This window comes from Camelus ferus, chromosome 32 (genome assembly GCF_009834535.1).
Source record: "Camelus ferus isolate YT-003-E chromosome 32, BCGSAC_Cfer_1.0, whole genome shotgun sequence".
Classification (NCBI taxonomy): domain Eukaryota; kingdom Metazoa; phylum Chordata; class Mammalia; order Artiodactyla; family Camelidae; genus Camelus; species Camelus ferus.
The window spans coordinates 4,417,922-4,437,324 of NC_045727.1; the positions used below are offsets into that span (position 1 = coordinate 4,417,922).

At 34.2% G+C, this 19,403-nt stretch overlaps 1 protein-coding gene across 3 annotated transcripts in view; it reads right to left on the reverse strand.

Moving 5' to 3' along the window:
• The window catches only part of NAA25 (N-alpha-acetyltransferase 25, NatB auxiliary subunit), a 60,815-nt gene that overhangs the window by 20,906 nt on the left and 20,506 nt on the right, over positions 1-19,403 (reverse strand). For all 3 annotated transcript variants that reach the window (XM_032471906.1, XM_032471905.1, XM_006178093.3), the window contains 10 exons: positions 18,696-18,803; positions 18,249-18,327; positions 16,590-16,701; positions 15,915-16,004; positions 14,702-14,871; positions 12,626-12,738; positions 5,615-5,822; positions 4,709-4,798; positions 917-1,097; positions 126-225 (listed from right to left, as the gene is read on the reverse strand). In XM_032471906.1, the coding sequence (XP_032327797.1) occupies positions 126-225; positions 917-1,097; positions 4,709-4,798; positions 5,615-5,822; positions 12,626-12,738; positions 14,702-14,871; positions 15,915-16,004; positions 16,590-16,701; positions 18,249-18,327; positions 18,696-18,803 (1,251 nt within the window). The remainder of the gene's footprint in view (positions 1-125; positions 226-916; positions 1,098-4,708; positions 4,799-5,614; positions 5,823-12,625; positions 12,739-14,701; positions 14,872-15,914; positions 16,005-16,589; positions 16,702-18,248; positions 18,328-18,695; positions 18,804-19,403) is intronic.

A 19,403-nucleotide genomic window follows, 5' to 3' on the forward strand; every position in this document is an offset into this window, starting at 1 on the left:
GCGTTTGCAAGTACAACGTGGTGCACCTCAGCACATGACTTGTGAACCAAGGGAAGATGCTCTCTGAATCATGTGCATTCAGCAGGCAAGACCATATTAAAAAAAAAAATTTTTTTTTCACTTACATCTTTCTGGTTGGAGTGGAAAAACCTGAGCGCGAAGTTACAGGACTGGGATGCAGCAGCGTACTGACCTAGGGATTCAGCGTATCGGGTCAAAAGATAACTAGGTTGGGAGGAAAGAAAAAAAAATGTTATACCTAACCACCTCTAGTATCAAATACTACACTTCAAATTACTATGGTAGAGAAATAACTAGGCATACGGAACATTAACACATCCTGCCATAGAAATTATTTAAGCCACAGAATCAAATTAAAAAGAAAACCAGCAAAGTTAATTTACTTTTGTGGGAGACCTAAAGTTCTATGCTATGTTTTCTCATACTCAGATGATTAACAGAACACAAGTTGTTAGAGAACAGAATGCTGTCTTCCTTAAACAGCTCTACAGGGCATTGAGAAAATAAAGAAAAATCAAAATATACATTAAAAGGATCTCTGGGGTCAAGAAATAAAGCACATGTGTCAGCCACAACTGCAAGGCAGAAGTAAAGATTTCAAAAACAATGTGTGGTAAGAAAAAGAGTCCAAAGGATATAACTATTTGCTGTCTCTGGGGGAAATTTTTTTTTTTTTATCATTTGTAAATCGTACAAATTTAAAATTACCACAAAATGCTAAGAGATATAAAACTCTTTATGCTTTGCAATGGATTATAATAGGTGATTATTTAATCTAAGAAGCTTATTATCAGAAACAACTTTTCTGCTAAAATCAAAATGTTAGCGTTCCATATATGAGGACCCCTCCACTTCCTTAGCTGGCTGCTCATTATTCAGAGTATATACTACCAACCCAATGGTGTCATGCTGGATATGCTTAGCATCAAGGCTGGAGTACAGATCCACCACTGGCTCAAATGCTCCCAGCATACAGTAGATTCGAACAAGCAGCAATTTGAATTGAGCATTGGAAGGGCTATGGGTTAATCCCTCTTCCAGCAAAGTCAGGGCCTGCCACACTGCGGTCTCATCACCTAGAACCAAAATATAACAGCATTATCCGCGGATCTAGACAGCAAATGGAGGTGTCTCAAGAACAAAAAACAAAAACTTCCTGACATCATCACCCCTCCAAACTATTCTAAGAATGAGGTTAGGTGGCCGAGAATAAATTTTAGATACACAACTGTAAGCAAAACAGAGAATTTCCCTGAATAGACAGTCCCTCAATAGTGACTTCAGTTTTTAAACTGCATCTGCAAAAATGATGCAAACTTTAAGGTGTCAGGTCTTGTGGAGAGAGAAGTTTAGAATCTCACAGGACCCTAGATTCTGAGAAGAGATGGATTTTGAAGGAGAAATGGAATCCACCAACCTTCCCAGTACTGGATTTTCTCTACAAGACCCCAGACAGATGCTTTCTCTAGACATCATTTTTCTTCCACATGTACTTTACTAACAGGATGTCAACTAATATTTGAAAAAAAAAAAAAAAAAAAAAACCCCAAAACTGCTCATTAATAAACTAAATGATATACTTTTTTTGGCCTACCAAAATTCAATATGTTACATGCATCAATAGTCTTAAAAAATAAGTAACTTCCCTTTTATGAAATTATCTAAAGAAAATACCAGAAATAAAGATAAAATTTTTATACAAAAATATTCATTGTACTAATAATGGACAGATGATTAAGTAAATTATAGTAACACCCACACAGGGAAACATCATACAGTCGTTTAACAAGGAGTTTTTAATAGTGAGGGAAAATAATTATGTAATAATGTTCAGTAAAACACACAGAATTCAAATCAGTGTGAAGAGTTCATCTCAAGTCTATAAAATATGCACAAGAAAGAGAGAAAGAAATATATAAAAATGTTAGAGTGCCTTTTAGAAGCTGGAAAAGTAAGGTTAAAGTAAACTGTTTTCCAAAATTACAATAAAAGATATTTTTACAGTTAGAAAAAATAGCTAAAATAAGTCATGCACTGAGCTTTTAAAATTATATTGTATATGCTTTTTCTAAGAGAAAAGAAACAAGATATAACCAAAAATTGGAGTTTTAGATAAATATCATCCATAATCCTACCCAAACTATGCAAACTACCCATGATCTACTCAAACTGCCATTATGATTAATGTACTGCTTTGAACTATAATTTTTTATACACAGTAGTAATCATGGCATACATCCAATTTTGTGTTTTCCCATGTTGTTACCCGGTCTTCACAACCGTAATTTTATTTAATTCAATAATCAGTGGCCTAAACTCTGCAGTAACACTAAATATAAGACCCAGAGATAAGAGTCATAGGTGGTTCCTGGTCTCAAGAGGCTCAGAATTGAGTAGAAGAGACCGTTGGACAATTATAGATAGTAGGTAACTTCTTAAAATCCTAGTTTTTCAAGGATAATTAGTATTTAGAATTAAAACAAAAAACTTAAAGATCTCTTTTACATGGAAACAAAATTTCAAATAGAAAAAAGTGGTTTAATTTGTACTTCTGAGCTATTAAACCCAATGTTCTGAAGACATTTATCATCTAATTTTATTTTACAAAATTTAGTATGTAACTACAACCCTATGCAAATTCTTCACCAATTAAGGAGCATCAAGAGTTGATGAGGACTTGGGGAGCAAAATTTTTCTAACTAAATTTTGTAATATAACAAAATGATATAATGAAAATATATAAAATAAGTAAGTCCTGGGGATATGATATATAGCATGGTAACTATAGTTAACAATACTGTACTGTGTATTTGAAAGTTGCTACGAGAGAAGATCTTAACAGTTCTTGTCACAAGGGGGAGAAACTGTAGTTATGTGACACTTTAAACTTATTGTGGTATTGCAATATATACATGCATCAAATCATATCGTATACCTTAAACTAATACAATGCAATGTAATAATTATATCTCAATAAAACTGGAGGGAGAAAATGATATTCTTCACTCCCCATTTTATTTTTGCAGCACAATCATAAAGAAATGCTTTTGTTGCAAAAATATTTCAGAGCACCATCAATTTCCTAACACATTCTTCTTAAACCTTTCACATTCAAATCAGTCTCTTTCAACATTCTCATCAATTTTTTTATACATTTTTAATTTTTGTCAGATCTACCTTGAACAATGACTATGCTTATGATTGGAGCATTTCAACATCACTTTCACTGACTTCAAGAAACCCTGCATCCTTATAATAGCTATAACTTACCATTTATTTGCACTATAGGATTTTGGATAGTCTATCTAATTTCTTTCTCTAAACTGTAACAATCTTAACTGTTTTGTTACAAGGTTTAAATTCATATAAAACACTTTCAAGTGCCTGATGATCAACGAATGTTGACTGTAGTTATTATTATTATATGGTCAGATATCTTGCTCAAAAACCAAGAGATTAGCAAAGTCATAGTCACTATGAGCAAGAACAGATGCTAGAAATAAGTGGGAAAGGGTATTTTAATAGGGACAAAATTATTAAGTAGTCAGTTCTTTAATGGTTTTTATATTAAGATGACTTTTATGGCCCAAAGCAATCTCATGAATCTGGGACTCCAGATAACAAGTACTCTGATAAAAAGGATTTCGTCCCCACCCCTGGTACAATACAGTATCACATGGGTATATACAATGTCCTACAAAAGTTCAGAAAGGGCATAAAATCTGCAGTGAGAAAGGGGGTGAAATCAAGACAGGCTGGTCAGAGGCACTGTTTGAATAAAAGTTAGATGAAGGAGGTAAGAAAGTTATTTCAAAGATAGGCGACATGATGTTCAGTGATAGTAGCAAAAAAAAAAAAAAAAAGTAGATTCAGGGCTCTAAGTACTTAAGAATCTGGAGATGCAGGTAGAGGCTAGATTATAGAGAGCATTGTAAACCATCCAAATAAGGTTGACCTTCATCCTCAGGAAAATAGTGTATCTGAAGAATTTTAAGCATGAGGAGGATAATATCAAAATTGAGTGCTCAGTGAAATGATCCACGAGGGCAAGGGTTGTATCTTATCTTGTACATCACTGTCTGCCCAGCTCTGTTTCTTCTGTAGGCTATTCTCATGAATAATACGCAATAAGTAGCTAAAGTTATATTTTTCTCAAAAAGCTGCTAATATGTGAAAACATCAGAGGGTGAGACCTAAAGAAAAGGCAATCTCAGTACCATTTGCTGAATTATCCTTCTCTTGTTCAACAACTCATGAATGATGCTTCCTTTACCACGTATTACATTTTTGTCTTAATAGGCTAATCTGAACTATATTCCAAAAAGAGAGTATTTTCCGGTATATAATTTTTTTTCAGTGAACAAAAATGGCTATCCCATTCCATGGGCCCATACATCTAACTCTAAATCAGTTACTCTGTATTTTAATTATTGTAACTTTGTAATAGGTTGTTCACTCACTATTCAGAAACATTTAAAAACAGAACAGATATCCACTGATTTAAGATTATCCTGATTACAGAGAGGAGGGTACTTGGAGACTTGGGTTCTTCTAGAAGCACCCTGTAGAAGGGCAAGGAAGGAAAACCTTAAAGCATAAATCAAATTCTTGGATTATATAATTAGCCTAAGGATTTATAATCAATAAAAACAAAGAGTAAAGTTAAACTGAAATTGCTGCTTTTTACCTGTTTCTCTCCATATATCAATAAGCACATGGACAGCAAGGAGACAGTAATAGTCTGAAAATTGCAATTCGGTTTTCAAACAGGATTTCCCTATAGGGAAAAAAAATCATATCTGTATTTTAAGATTTGTTCAATTATTACTGCCCCAAAGGATTTTTTTAAAGCAAGAAACTGACAGGAGGGAGAAGAGAAAAAAGAGGAAAAGAAACTAATAAGAATGGGGTAAAAATACCAGAAGAAAAATATAAGCCATGAATCAAAAGAGTCAAAAGAAAGTGAGACCACACTCAGCTGGAGCAGAAGGAAAGGTTTCAGAACAGAGGTGGTATTCCAAATGGTCTCAAAAGGAGAACAGCAAGATTTGGAAGGAGGTGTTAGGTAAAGAAAAGAACAGAAGCCAAAGGCCATGTATAACTAAAGTATTATGCTTGCTACTTGACCTGTATTTTTAGAATACAGTTAGAGAAATACTAATATCATCGAGTCAGATAATTTATATTTTATCACACATGTCTAAACAATCTGAAGATCATCTACTTCTAAACTATTTATCTCACAACTTATTCTTTTTGTTCACTTACATACTCTTTATATTAAGAATATTAAGGTCTATAAGCAGAAAATATGACAATAATCATAAACTCTATGAAATTCATATGAGCCCCAATGTGATGAAGAGTAAGCTCACCAGATCAGGAAGGATATGGACATCTGGGAGCCAACTACAATTTTTCAAAACGCCAAGCTTCAGAAAGGCTTTGCATTTTATTACTTGGATAGTGTTCCCACTTGACAAAATATTTTCCTTGCCAAAAGCGTTGTTAAAACAGTGTGCTATGAACGATAAAGTGACTTCAAAGTCTTAGCAGATCAAGGAACGACTGCACATTTTGAACGGTTACTCACCAAATTCCAGTCCATGCTGGTACCTTAACATCAATTCTCTGACCACACTCAATTTCTGATTTTTATCCATCGTATGATACAAGCCAAGTAACCTCGTCAGCTGCACCACACACAAATGTTGCTGCAGAGCTCTGATGTCAGCAGGCAGTGCCAGCTTATCCTCTGTTGGTGTTGACAAAGGAACAACTCCAAGTAACTGATTAATAAACTGCAAAGTAGAGGGAAGAAAGGTGCACAGGTGTTCTCAAAACAGAACTAGTCTTTAGTAGGCCATAATTAACAAATACTTAAATAGTCTAGAAAGAGATATCAAGAGAAAATACAAATTGAAACCCCTTTAGCATACCATTTTCTGTCTACCAAAATCACTAAGACAAAAACACTTCTAACAGTACACAATGCTGATAAAACTCCAGTGAGACTAGCACACTCGTTCATTGCTGGCCAAAGGTATTTTGTCAATACCATGTAGTATATGCACTAAAAGATGAAAAGAATTGTGAAAATGTTTCCTAAATTGTAATATATTAAGATAATACATAATGCAGCAATGAAAATGTTTAATTAGGAAGACTATAAAAAAAGGTTACTCCAAACAAACCTACTATTATACTGATATAATAAATTCTTAAACAGTATACATTGAAAGTAATGATTATATCATGTCAGTCACTTTAAACTGCATTTTTAATCAAAGCTTTAATTTTGAGATAATTATAACTGCATGCAGTTGTAAGAAATAACACAGAGAGATCCTGCATACCCTTCACCCAGTTTTTCCCAATGGTAACAGCTGCATTGAAATGTCTTTAATTCTCAAAATTATGCTATTTGCAGCACCATAGATGGGCCAAGAGATTACCATAGTAAGTAAAGGAGGTCAGAAAGAGAAAGACAAATAGCATATGACATTACTTACATGTGAAACCTAAAAAAAATTATACAAATGGACTTATTTACAAAACAGAAACAGATTCACAGACATAGACAACAAACATGGTTATCACAGGGGAAGGAGGGAGGGATACATTAGGAGTTTGAAATTAGCAGATACAAACTACTACGTATATGAAACAGATAAAACAACAAGGTCCTACTGTATATATAGCACAGGGGACTATATTCAAAATGTTGCAATAGCCTATAATGAAAAAGATTATGAAAAAGAATATACATACGTATAACTGGATCACTTTGCTGTACACCAAAAACTAATACAACATTGTAAATCAACTATATTTCAATTTAAAAACAAGTTTTTAATTCTCTAAATTTGGTATAAATTTTTAAAAATACCAGTTCCAGTCACACATTTATTAAACACAGGCTTATTTTTACTCCCTTCCATAACCCTATTAAGATGACAGTAAAGAACAAAAAAGGAATCAGCCTCTAAGGATCAAGAACATATGAAGAGATGACACCAAATAAAAAACATTAACAAGATTTAAAAAGGGCAGGTGGTAAGTAATGATCAAAATAGAGGGCCGAGAAAGCTGAAATCCAACAGTATGCAATAGGGACACCACCAATAAGCAGCAAGCCTCTTCCAGCCATAGCACCTTAGAAGACTCAGAAATTAAGGCCATGAGGTGTGCCTAAAAGCTAAAGTGCTGGTGAGACAAACAGGAGAATTTGCTAAATTCTCTCTAAGAAGTTAGACCCCTCCCCAAGCTCATTAACTGACTTCCTAAACCCAGCAGGAGCCAGAGGTTTTGTTTTACCCCCAGGAGAAACTGAACCAGCAATACTACAGACCTAAGGGGAGAATGGGACAGAACTATTCCCTAATGTTCCAGACTACACCAAGAGGAGTTTTATATCTTTACAGTTCTGTCAGATTGACTGGGGTGAACTGAACAAAAAATATTAACTCCAAGAAAGCTGTGCAAGAAAGGTAATCTCCATAAACGAAGTGGCTGTGAATATCTAGTCATAAAAATATATTGAATTATGACTGAACTATACTGGGGGGAAAGTACTTAAGGGAAGATGTGGGATATTATGAACGAAATGATCGCCTTCCACAGTAGGACAGCAATAGATGAAGACTATAACTGTAAAAATAAACAAAGCCTATAATTCAGAAAAACGGAGGTGTATAACAGAAGAAACAGTTAAAGAGTTGAAAGTGATTTACCTGTACAGAGCCAGAACCAGGGCTGGAGATGGCAAAGAGCTGCAATTGTTTTTCAACATAAGCCTTGTAGTACCATTTGACTTTTCCAATTTTATATATGTAATTTTTGGATACGAATAAAAAGTAAATTAAAATAAAAATCCCACTCATCATGCAGTTTCACATCTGTTAATGATTTTGCTTCAATTTGTCTACAGTTGTATGAATTTTCATTTTAATTATTATGATCAGATAATCATATCTGTAACAAGAAACCACAGCACTGGTTTTCATGTTTTTGATTAAATGCCTATATAATTTCTACTGCCAGCTCTTCCATTCTTGTAAACCATTTTATATATCAAGTTGTATTTATTATTAAGCCTTCTCTAATGAATGCTGAAGAATCTTCCAGTTTCTGTCATGAAACAATACATCCATTCTCTATTCTAAACTGTACAGTTTTACCGCTATGCAAAAAGCTTCTTTAAAAACTGGAATCACTTTATTGTTAGGTTAAAACCCCAAGGCAAAGGAAACAAAAGATAAAAACGTCACCCTGGGTGAGCCACTTAAGGATAACTGGACTCAATGGCCCACTCTTAGAGGCTAGTCTCATTTTAAAAAGATGTGTCTCCTAATTCACTAGGACAACAGTTCTCAGTATGAACCTTACTCGGACAGTTTGCAACCCTCTGACAAACATACTGCTGAGTGGCAGGATTTTTAGCTACTGAAGTCATCCTACATTTAAAAAGTTGTGGCAGCAAAATTAGCCCTCCCAAATAAAAATTTACATAGGACTACAAAACTCATTGCAACAGCTTTAAAACCTTTGTCTCACTGAACAATGACCACTTCAACACTGCTAGTATTTTGTTACTTCTGGAGGGTTCCTCCCAGTAGATTATTACTATATGGTGCCACATAGGTGACCTAAGATTTTCAAACATGCCAATCAAGTAGAGCTACTGATACTAAATTTATATTAGCAAACCTATATGAATTTCAGCTTAAGGCAACATAAGCATTCCTCTGATGCATTCCCAACATTTTATGTTTCAAGTTATAAGATGGCAAGCACTATAAAACATGATCAATCGTTCCCTGTCTTAGCACTCAGCAAATATGTCCAACACTTACTGAACGAATCTCTCCCAATGGTTCTATTTTCTGCTTAAATCCCTCTAGTTACATGAAACTCACATACTGTATTTTTAGAGAATTCTGACTATAAAGATGATTTTTCTCACTGAGCCAAATTCTTAATTCCCTGCAGCAACTTCTTGCTGGTCCCTGTTCTCATCCCTCTTCTACAAGAGAGCTTTTCAAACTATAAGAAAGTACTTTGTCCTTACCAGACCAAACCTCTCTTCTACTCAACCTTTCTCTCATAGGCTTTCAAGTCCTCCTAAAACCCAGAACCCTCTTTTCTGGGTATGTTACAATTTATCTAGAAAACTTCTAAAGCTTGGCATGCACTCTATTAAGCACAACATCCCGAAAACAGCTTTTCTAAACCAAAGTGAATGGTGATAGTCATTTCAGAGCCCAATAGAGACCACTGGCTACTTACCAGTTTGGAAATGCACTGCCCCATCTGCCCTAGATGTGCAACCTCAAGATTGCCAAAGGATGGGGGAGGGTGTAGCTCAGTGGTAGAGCACTGTGCTTAGCATGCACGGGGTCCTGGGTTCAATCCCCAGTACTTACATTAAATAAATAACCTAATTACCTACCCCCCCCCAAAAGACTGCCAAAGTATGGACTCCTGGTGGGCTAAGGCTATGGTCACCAAGCAAATACTCTAGTCATCCCCACTGTGCTCCCACTGAGCTTCACTCACTCCCCATGGGAATGACAGAGGTTTTCTGGTCTTCCAGGTAGTGGCAGCCCTGTGATAGGAAGACTTCCAATCTTCACTCATTAGACTTTTTCACGAATAACGCTGATCAAAGTCACAGACTCTCTTGATACATATCAGTATTTCTTTATATGATGCTCTATCCTACCTTGGGCATACTGCTTTCCCAACTGTACAGTACTCCACTGCCTACTACCAAGGATACTCTAGGCTAAACACTAAAAGCCTTTAATAAGGAACAGGGTATGAAGTTCTCATCAATGGGTAAGCAATCCAATTCATGTTGCTGTGGATGAAGAGTCTACAGATATGGATCCCCTTTCTCAATATATAATTGATTTGAATCGATTCATTCACTACAAAAACTCCCAATACATGACAACTGACTACAACATGGTACCTTGGATTAGATCCCAGAACAGAAAAAGGACATTAATGGAAAAGCTACAAAATACAAATAAAGTCTAGGGGCCAGTAAATAGTAATGTATCAATTTCAGTTTCTTAGTTTTGACAAATGTACCGCTGTTATTTAAGATGTTAACTGGGGAAAGCTGGGTGAAGAGTCTTGTGTAACTTTCTGTGCTATCTTTACAACTTTCCTGTAAATAAAATTATTCCAAAATGAGGTTTATTTTTTAAATTTTATTGAACTATAAATTTATAACTGACATAATATTGTGTTAGTTTCAGGTATACAGCAAAGTGATTCACATATGTAATACATATTCTTTTTCAGATTCTTTTCCATTCTAGGTTATTATAAGACATTGAATATAGTTCATTGTGCTATACAGTTTAATTATTTTATATATAGTTGTGTGTATCCATTAATCCCATACTTCTAATTTGTCCCTCCCCACCTCTTTGGTAACCATTAATTTTCTTTTCCATGTCTCTGAGTCTGCTTCTGTTTTGTAAATAAGTTCATTTGTATTAGTTTTAAATTCTACATGTAAATGATATAATACTTGTCTTTCTCTGTCTGACTTACTTCACTTAGTATAATAATCTCTAGGTCCATCCATGTTGCTGCAAATGGCATTATTTCATTCTTTTTTATAATATTCCATTGTGTTCTCCATAGTGGCTGCACCAATTTACATTCCCACCAACAGTGTAAGAGGGTTCCCTTTTCTCCACGCCCTCTCCAGCATTTATTATTTGTAGACTTTTTAATGATGGCCATTCTGATTAGTGCAAGGTGATACCTCACTGTAGTTTTGATTTGCATTTCTCTAGTAATTAGCAATGTTGAGCATCTTTTCTTGTGCCTGTTGACCATCTGTATGTCTTCTTTGGAGAAATATCTATTTAGGTCTTCAAATTTATTTTTTTAAAAATCCCTAAGATTTCAAGTTTCAGACTGCTTCAGCAAGAATAAATCATGATTTGAAGTAATCAGCAATTACCTGCTATAGTTTCCAGCAAATCAGGTAAGACATTAAAAGGAAAGTCCATTGGACTTCATCAAAATTTGAAACTTTGCTCTGCAAAGGATTCTGTTAAGAGGATGAAAACTACAGACTGGGGGAAAAAACCTTGAAAACACCTATTTGACAAAGGACTTATATCTAGAATATCTAAAGAATTCTCAAAACTCAACAGTAAACAAAACAAAACAAATTAACTAGAAAATGAGCAAAAGACAGCAACAGACATTTCACTGAAGAGAAAATTCAGATGGCAAATAAGCACATGAAAAGTGTTTAACATCCTGAACCATTAGGGAAATGCACATTAAAACCATAATGAAACATCACTACACGCTTATTAGAATAGCTAGAATGAAAAATAGTGACAACACTTAATGCTGATGAGGATGCAGAGAAACTGGATCACTCATACACTGCTAACAGGAATTTAAAAGGTATGGTTGCTGTGGAAAAGTTTGGTGGTTTCTTAAAACAAATATGTAGCTATCATAAGACCCCACAACTGTACTACTGGGTATTCTTCTCAAGGAAATGAAGACTTATGTTCACATAAAAAACCCATACAAATGTTCACTGCAGCTCTATTTATAATAGCCAAAATGTGGAAACACCCAGATGGTCTCCAACAGGTTAAAGAAATTGTGCTATATTCATACCATGGAATACTATTTAGCAATAAAAAGGAATGAACACGATACGATACATGTAACAACATGGGTGAGTCCAGGGAGTTAAGCTGAGTTTAAAAAGTCAATCTCAAAAGGTTACACATAATATGATTCCATTATATAACATTCTTAAAATGACAAAATTACAGAATAGAAAACATATGAGTAGTTGCTGAGGGAGAGGGATAGGTAAAGGGGGAAATACAGGGAGGTGGCTATGGGGAAAAAAGGGTAGCACATGGGGGGATCCTTGTGGTGGGATTATTCTGTATCTTGTCTATAATGGTGGTCACATGAATCCACGTGCATTATATACTGCACTAAATACACACAAACATACCACACATATACACACAAATGAACACATGTAAAGCTTGTGAAATCTGAATGAGGTCAGTGGATCATATCAATATCAATCTCCTAATTATGACATTACACTATAGTTATGCTAGATCTTACCATTCGGGCAAAATGGGTGAAGGGTATAAGGATCTCTCTGTATTACTTCTCTTACAACTGCATGTAAATCTACAATTATCTCAAATACACACACACACACACACACATACACACATATATAAATACAAAACAGGAGAACCCAGTTATCTATCAGGGGTTTATTCCCACTGTGGCTTAACTTAACAAGAAATCATGCCTTTAACCTGATAGCATATAAACTTAAGTCTTTATTTAAACTTTAATGAAAATTTTTTAAGTATTTTAACTTTAATTGAACGAAAAACTTCACATTTCCTCAGTGTAATAACAGGTAAACTGAGTTTGTAAGACTGTTAATTTGGCTTGATAGAGCAGTTATCTTGATATCTCATGCTCACCACTCTTACTCATTTTAGAACAGAAACCCAAACATTTAACCTAGTTATAATAAATACATGCACCCAACAGAATTCTCAACTGTACTTACTTTTGTACACTGTGTAGCAGGCAAGAGGTCAACAAACACCTTGAGGTCTGTGAAACAACAAGGTTTATCCCCAAACTTTTTAAAATACTGGAACATTAATTCTTCTGGATCACCTAAGAGAGAGGGGGGAAAAATCACTAAATTATTCATGGATGGAGCAATTTCTAATTTAAGTGAGAAGTCTGATTTGAAAAACATTTATTTCAATTAAATGAAAATTTTGCTTGAATGAGAATGACAATGAGGGCTGGAAGATGGCTTGCCAGTTTCAAAATAAATACTTTGAAAAGGAGTTGAATCTCACAAACTCAGTTTACCTGTTATTACACTGAGGAAATGTGAAGTTTTTCATTCAATTAAAGTTAAAATACTTTAAAATTTTCCATTAAACTTTAAATAAAGACTTAAGTTTACATGCAAACATTAAACAAATACGTTTTTCCCCACAACAGTTCCTGAACTACTTAACAAGTATTAAATATATGTTATCTAAATGAAAGATAATGTTTTTTAACAGGCACACCAACAGAAGAGGAAATAAATGGAGAGCCACAGGCCAGTAATTCCAAAGTCACTCACTATGGAAAATTTAAACTTGGATATGTAAAAAGGCACCAGTCCATTTTATTTTTCCTCAAATTAAAAATAAAAATAGTAAAAATAAAATGCTCTCAATTTGAACTAGAGTTTGGAAGCAGACATTTTTAACAGGGCCTCTATAAGATTTTAGGTCTCAATTTCTGCTCATGTTTCTGGGAACAGAGATCCATGGCTTTAAGCAGATTCTCACAAGTCTCTGTGATCCAAAAGAGACTAACAATCACTCACTGGTCTGATAAAAAAAAAAAAAAAAAAAAAATTTTTTGTGGAGACTAGAAAAATTCACCAATTTATAAGATTCCAGCTGGCGAGAGGGAAGAGAAAGATGGGGAAAATATACCAAATGTGAAAGCAGATCCCATGGTTTTTTATATCCAGCTTTGAAAAGAAAGCAATTCTTTGAAATTTATTTTAATATTTTGCTGAAAAAATTTTATTGCAATTCTAGAACTAACACAAACTAAGGTTATTAAGGTTGACCAAAAGAAAGAAGTCAACATGGAATTCAAAATTTGTTGTGAGTAATCTACATAGGGAATGAGAGAGGCATGTACGGTCAATTTTCGAATGAGCTGCAAAGAACATTAATTGGATGATTAAAATGGACAGAGACGTTCTAAGATAGGTTTTAGGTATGGAGAAGGGCTCATCATCTCAAGACAACTGGTCCCTCTTTAAGTTAATCAACTTTTAATGAGAACCAAATTTCTGTAATGATGAGTGGGGGGGGGGAAGCTTTCTTTGGAGCTTTATCTTAAAACATGAAACTGAAAAAGTAAAAATGTTTATTATCTTAAACTTAATAAAACTGGGGGTATAATTAAAACTATAAGCTTCACAGAATGAGCAAAGAATTCCTGTTTTTAGAGGCAGAGGTGCTATTTTTCCCACAAAAATCTCAACTAGTACAATATGACAATCTTCGCTTCTTGTGCAGTAAGCTCAAAAAGAACCAATTTACAAAAACATCTAAGGGCTTCATCAAATTTCCTGAAGGCCTCTCTTAATGCTTTACTATCCAAATCATTCTGTTCTCCCATCTTGTCATTATCCTGTAAATTTTCTCAACTGTTAATTGCTCTAACTCTGCCAGATGTTGTTTCATAAATGGTTTTGCGAGTGCTTACAGCAGATTTTCAAGAAATCTTTCATTCACTCTTGAAATCCAGAAACTTTTACAAAACGAATTTACTTTGAAATTGATTTTGACATTGTTGTTGCATCAGCAAAAGAATGCCTGACAAACACTCTGATGGAACAGGGAGAGATGCTAAAGCTAAGCCAAGGTGAATGTGTGACTAAGGGCTAATTTTATAAGTGATCCATTCATTAGTAAATATTTTCATGTTATGAAGACATTTGCTTCCCAAACACAACTTTATCACTGTAGGCCTCAGAGAATGGATACTGCACTTGGGTACTAAGGGCATCCCTATATCTTCTCCAGCATTCTCAAGCATCATTACAGCTTCTTACCCAATTTATACTCATCATTAAAACCTTGATGTCGTAAACGTCTAATCAGCTCCAGTTTAGCTAGATGGGGTCCTCGGAGATGGCGAGAACTTTTAGATTCTTCTGTGATCCGATCTTCTATAAACTTCACAGCTTCTTCTGCAGAATAATGTACTTCTCCTTCTAAAGAGCTGGATATAAACACATGAAAAAGGTATTTTGTGCCTCTGTTGTCCAACCCAAAACTTGAAGTCAAGCCAAACTGATTTCAAGAAACAAATTAAAAATAAGAAAAAATACTCTGATAATTTACAAAACAATACAAGTGGGAAAAAAAGAGAGCTATGAGCATATTTTGACCGTCAACACAACATATGATTCCTCCCAATTCTGGCATCTGATTACTGCAGCACGACTAACCACCTCTACCTCTTTCTTAAAGAATGGATAATTTTACATATATAAAATATACCTAATAAAAAATAAAAGTAAATTTTATTGCTTGAAAAATAAAGGCTGAGATAAATTAAATGACTTAGTTAATATTATAAAGCATCAGTTCATAATTAGTTTCTTGTCTCCTATTTCTATATTCACTTTTTAAAAAGATACCATTCATGTTTATTGTAGTATCATCTGTAATAGCCCCCAAGACAGGAATCAGCAACAATCCAAGTGTTTATAAACAGGGACAGATTAAATGAATTTTGTATATCTCTAAAATGGAGTTCTCTTAAGCCACCAAGAAGAATGAATTAGACATAAATGTACCATATATGGAGAGATGCCCAAGATATATTTTGGGGGGGGGGGGGAATATTAAACAATTACATCTAAGATAATCCCGCTTTTATAAAAATACTTGTTTGTATATGCATAATTTAAATACATGTAGAAAAAAGACACCAAACTCTCTTTTCCAAATAAATCTGGAAGACACCAAACTGCTATCAAGAGCTATTTCCGGGTCAATTATATCTCAGTAAAACTGGGAGAAAAAAAGTTATTTCTGGGATAGTAGGATAACTAGGAACTAACACTTTCAACACTATATATTTCTGTACTAATTTAAGATGTTTACAATGAACATGTATCTATTTTAAAATTTTAAATTGTAAAAAAAAATCTTACTTTGAAAGGGATACATTATTTAGACAGAAAAAAAGAATTCAATTAGGCTTACAATGAAATCCTTATTATAAAGTGTTGTAATTCAGGAAAGAAGACAACTTACTGTTCACCTTCAGCAGGAGGAGTCCAGGCCTCTTCAATCAGTCGAAAGACAGAATCGAAATAAGTCAGATAGAACTGCCAGTCATCTGAGCTAAAATCAGATTGAATGGTGCACACAGGATTAAACCCAAGTTGTGACAAATCTGCCTCAGGAACCATGATAATTCAACTTATTTTCTAAGTTATATTTTAGTCTTTATTAGAAGACGCCCAACCTTCCCTCTAGATTTCTTCTGCAGCCCTGAAAGGGTAGCAACTTCAGAGGCATTTTCAAAGTCAAATTTTTTTGAGAAACTACTCTTTCTCTCAATAAAATGACCAGGTCTAGAAAACTAATATTCTTAACAGAAAACTCCCCACATTAGTGCTTTCTAAAATGGAAGAGAGAGGTTGGGAAAGGGCTCTCTCTTTCAGACCAATATTGAATTTGACACAGTAATGATTTTCAGCATTCATTCGGAACACTCAGCACCCCGGTGGCATAAGTACCATTATACCTTGTTATTGAGAGATGAAGGCTCATCAAAAACTTTAAAAAAATATCCAGGACACACAACTAAAAGATTTCAGTTTATGCCCAGAAATCTCAGAAGACATAAACCAAAAAAAAAAATCAATAGTGAGACCTGAAAGCCCCACTCCACTCTTACAGTCCAAAAAAAAAGCATCTACTTACTTTTTCAGTAAGAGGCGCCGGGAAAGGGCATTACACTCTGGCCACCTGCTCAGCTTCTTGTACATAGCCATGCATTTATTTTCCCGACTCTGAATCTCACTTGTCAACTTCTCTACAATTAAAAGTTTTAAAGTTGGTAAGCTGGTTTCATTTCTGCTCAGAAACCAGAACAAAGTCCAAACACAAGAAAGAAACTGTTACATTTTCTTATTCACTCTCTTAGAAAATGGGACTATTATTAGATACAAACTAATATCTCACAAAAAAATTATTTTACTGAAAAGAAAAAAAGTATATTTCTGATACAGTTTTATGACAGCAAAGAGTCTAGTAAAGGATATACATACTTATATGAAACAAAGTCTTTTTAATGGCTGGACCTAATGAGAGATCTGCTACTCATCTACATTTCATTACTCCCAAGGCCCATAAAGGGTGTCAAAACAATAACTGCATTCCCACAAATTTCTCCTAAGGAAATCAAAGATGTGTAAATATGTAGGAACCAAAGTCTCTGTCACAAATTTCCAAAAATAGCGGAAGAGTTAAAGCCATCTATGAAGTTCATACAAATAAGTTTTCCAACAAAAAGGGAAGAAGTACTCTCTCAACAATGGAGAAGAGCTAACTTCTTTAACACGTAAAATGCTCTTGCAAACCAATAAGATTAACCAAATTTTTAGAAACAGGAAAAAGGTAAGGAAAAGTAGCTGAGAAGAAGAAAATATTAATGTTCTTTAAATAAATGAAAAAATAATTGTCTTCCCTCATAATTAAATAAAAAACTGTAAGGTATGTTTTATCTATCTGATTAAAAAACATAAAAAGTTTGATATAACAGTTTGATAATATAGGTTAGTAAGTATGCAAAGAAACAGACCCTCTTACAATTTGACAGCAAATAAAGGTGGGAGGAATGCACACTATAGCCTCTCAGAGGGCAATTTGGTTTGTAGCAAAGATGTTCCTTACAAATAGTCTAAACATCCATCATGTACTGGTTATGTATAAACCGTCTACATTAACACTATGGAACATTGGGCAGTTACTAAAGAGAGTGAGATAGTGAGGTATATCTTTAAGATGCACTGTTAAGATAAAAAAAAAATTGAGTATAAAAATATGCAGAGCAAAGGTCACAAACTCAAAGGCCTTCATAGGACAGGCAGGTAAAGAATGTTTGAATCTAAAATACAAATCCTAACTAGAAACATTAACATTTAAAAATTTTAAAGAAAAAAATGCTTTAATAAAAACATCGTGCTGAGTAAGGGCCAGGTACAGTACATTCTCAAATGTGATTAAAAAACAAAGGGAAGGGGAAGATACAGATACTTTAAAAGGACAGACAGACCAAGCAACTGGAGAAGGACAAAGAGAGCAGAGGACTAAAGATCTGGGGTAAAATCTTTCATATTCCTTGAATTTTCTGAATCCATGAATTAATTTCAATTTTAAAATATTTTTTAAAAATTAATGTACAACATACAGAAAAACCTGGAAGAATATAAAATGATCACAAATGATTTTTTAATGTCTTTATATCTTTGTTTCTGTATGAGGAAGAAATTTTCCAAAATAAACATTTGTCATGTTCAAATAGGGAAAAAAACAAAACAGATAAACAAACAAAAAACTTAAGAAAACTTTGAAAATTACCTCCTAATTTTCCTCTGATGACATCCAAGGCTTCCTGGTATTTTCCCAAACGTTCCAGGATCATATAGTAAAGTTCAACCTTACAGAAAAAACAAAGAAGTGCAATAATTGAAACTTTTCAATAATAAAAAGATTAGTCATTTGTATGTTTTTAAAAAGTTATCTAATAGAGAAGAACACTATATCTTCACATGAGATGAAACTAACAGTGAGAATGAGACAGTAGTATCTCCTCTATCTGCATCTATCTCAGCAGACAGCACTTGCTGGAAAAATGCTAGAGACAGCTCACTTCATTTTACCTAAGCCAGGGGCTTGCAAAGCTTCACATTTATACAAAAGGCAAGAGTGACGACCCAGTTCTCTAAATGGAATAAAGCAACAGTTTGCAATACTGTAACAATATCAGAATCATGCAAATACAAAAGTGGGGCTTAAATTACTCACTTCAGCCTCTGCTTCTATCTTGTCCTCTTTCACCATTTTTTCTACCATTCTTTCAGCGAGGGGCAGGAACATCGTTTTTGAGAGGTTTTCATCCTGTGCTGATATAGACTGGAGGAGAAAAGATAAACATTTCACTCTAATTTCCCCCGTTTGCATTATTTATAGTATTACCATGCAGACCATTATTGTGACTCCAGCACATAATTATCAATCCACTATGTCAAATATCAGACCTAATTTGAACTTGCCAAGATGTATTAGACAGTGGTTTACTTTACAAGAGATTTCTTTACTAAAGAGTCATTATCCTATGCATTCTTGAAATGCAGTTTCCACATTATGATATAACTTTTAAATAGGTCATTCATACATTTTTCTAGAAATATGTTAAGAAGGTGTATGTCTATACTGTTTATTATATATAGAGTACTAGGTATCTGAAGAGAAAATCCTTTCAGATGTCTTCTTGAGATCTTCACATATTAAAAGAGGAATGCCAATTCTATTTACAGTACTGCTTACTATTAGCTAATTATCTTAGAATGATAATTAAAATGAATGCATGATATTAATCATTTTAAAATCACCGAAGACTCTGCTCAGAGCTCATTTACCCCTGTGAACAACCTTTCAAGGTAGCTATCCTGCCTATTTTATAGGTAAGCTAAGGCTAGAAGATTCCCCAACAGCTCTCCAAGACGTGGTGAA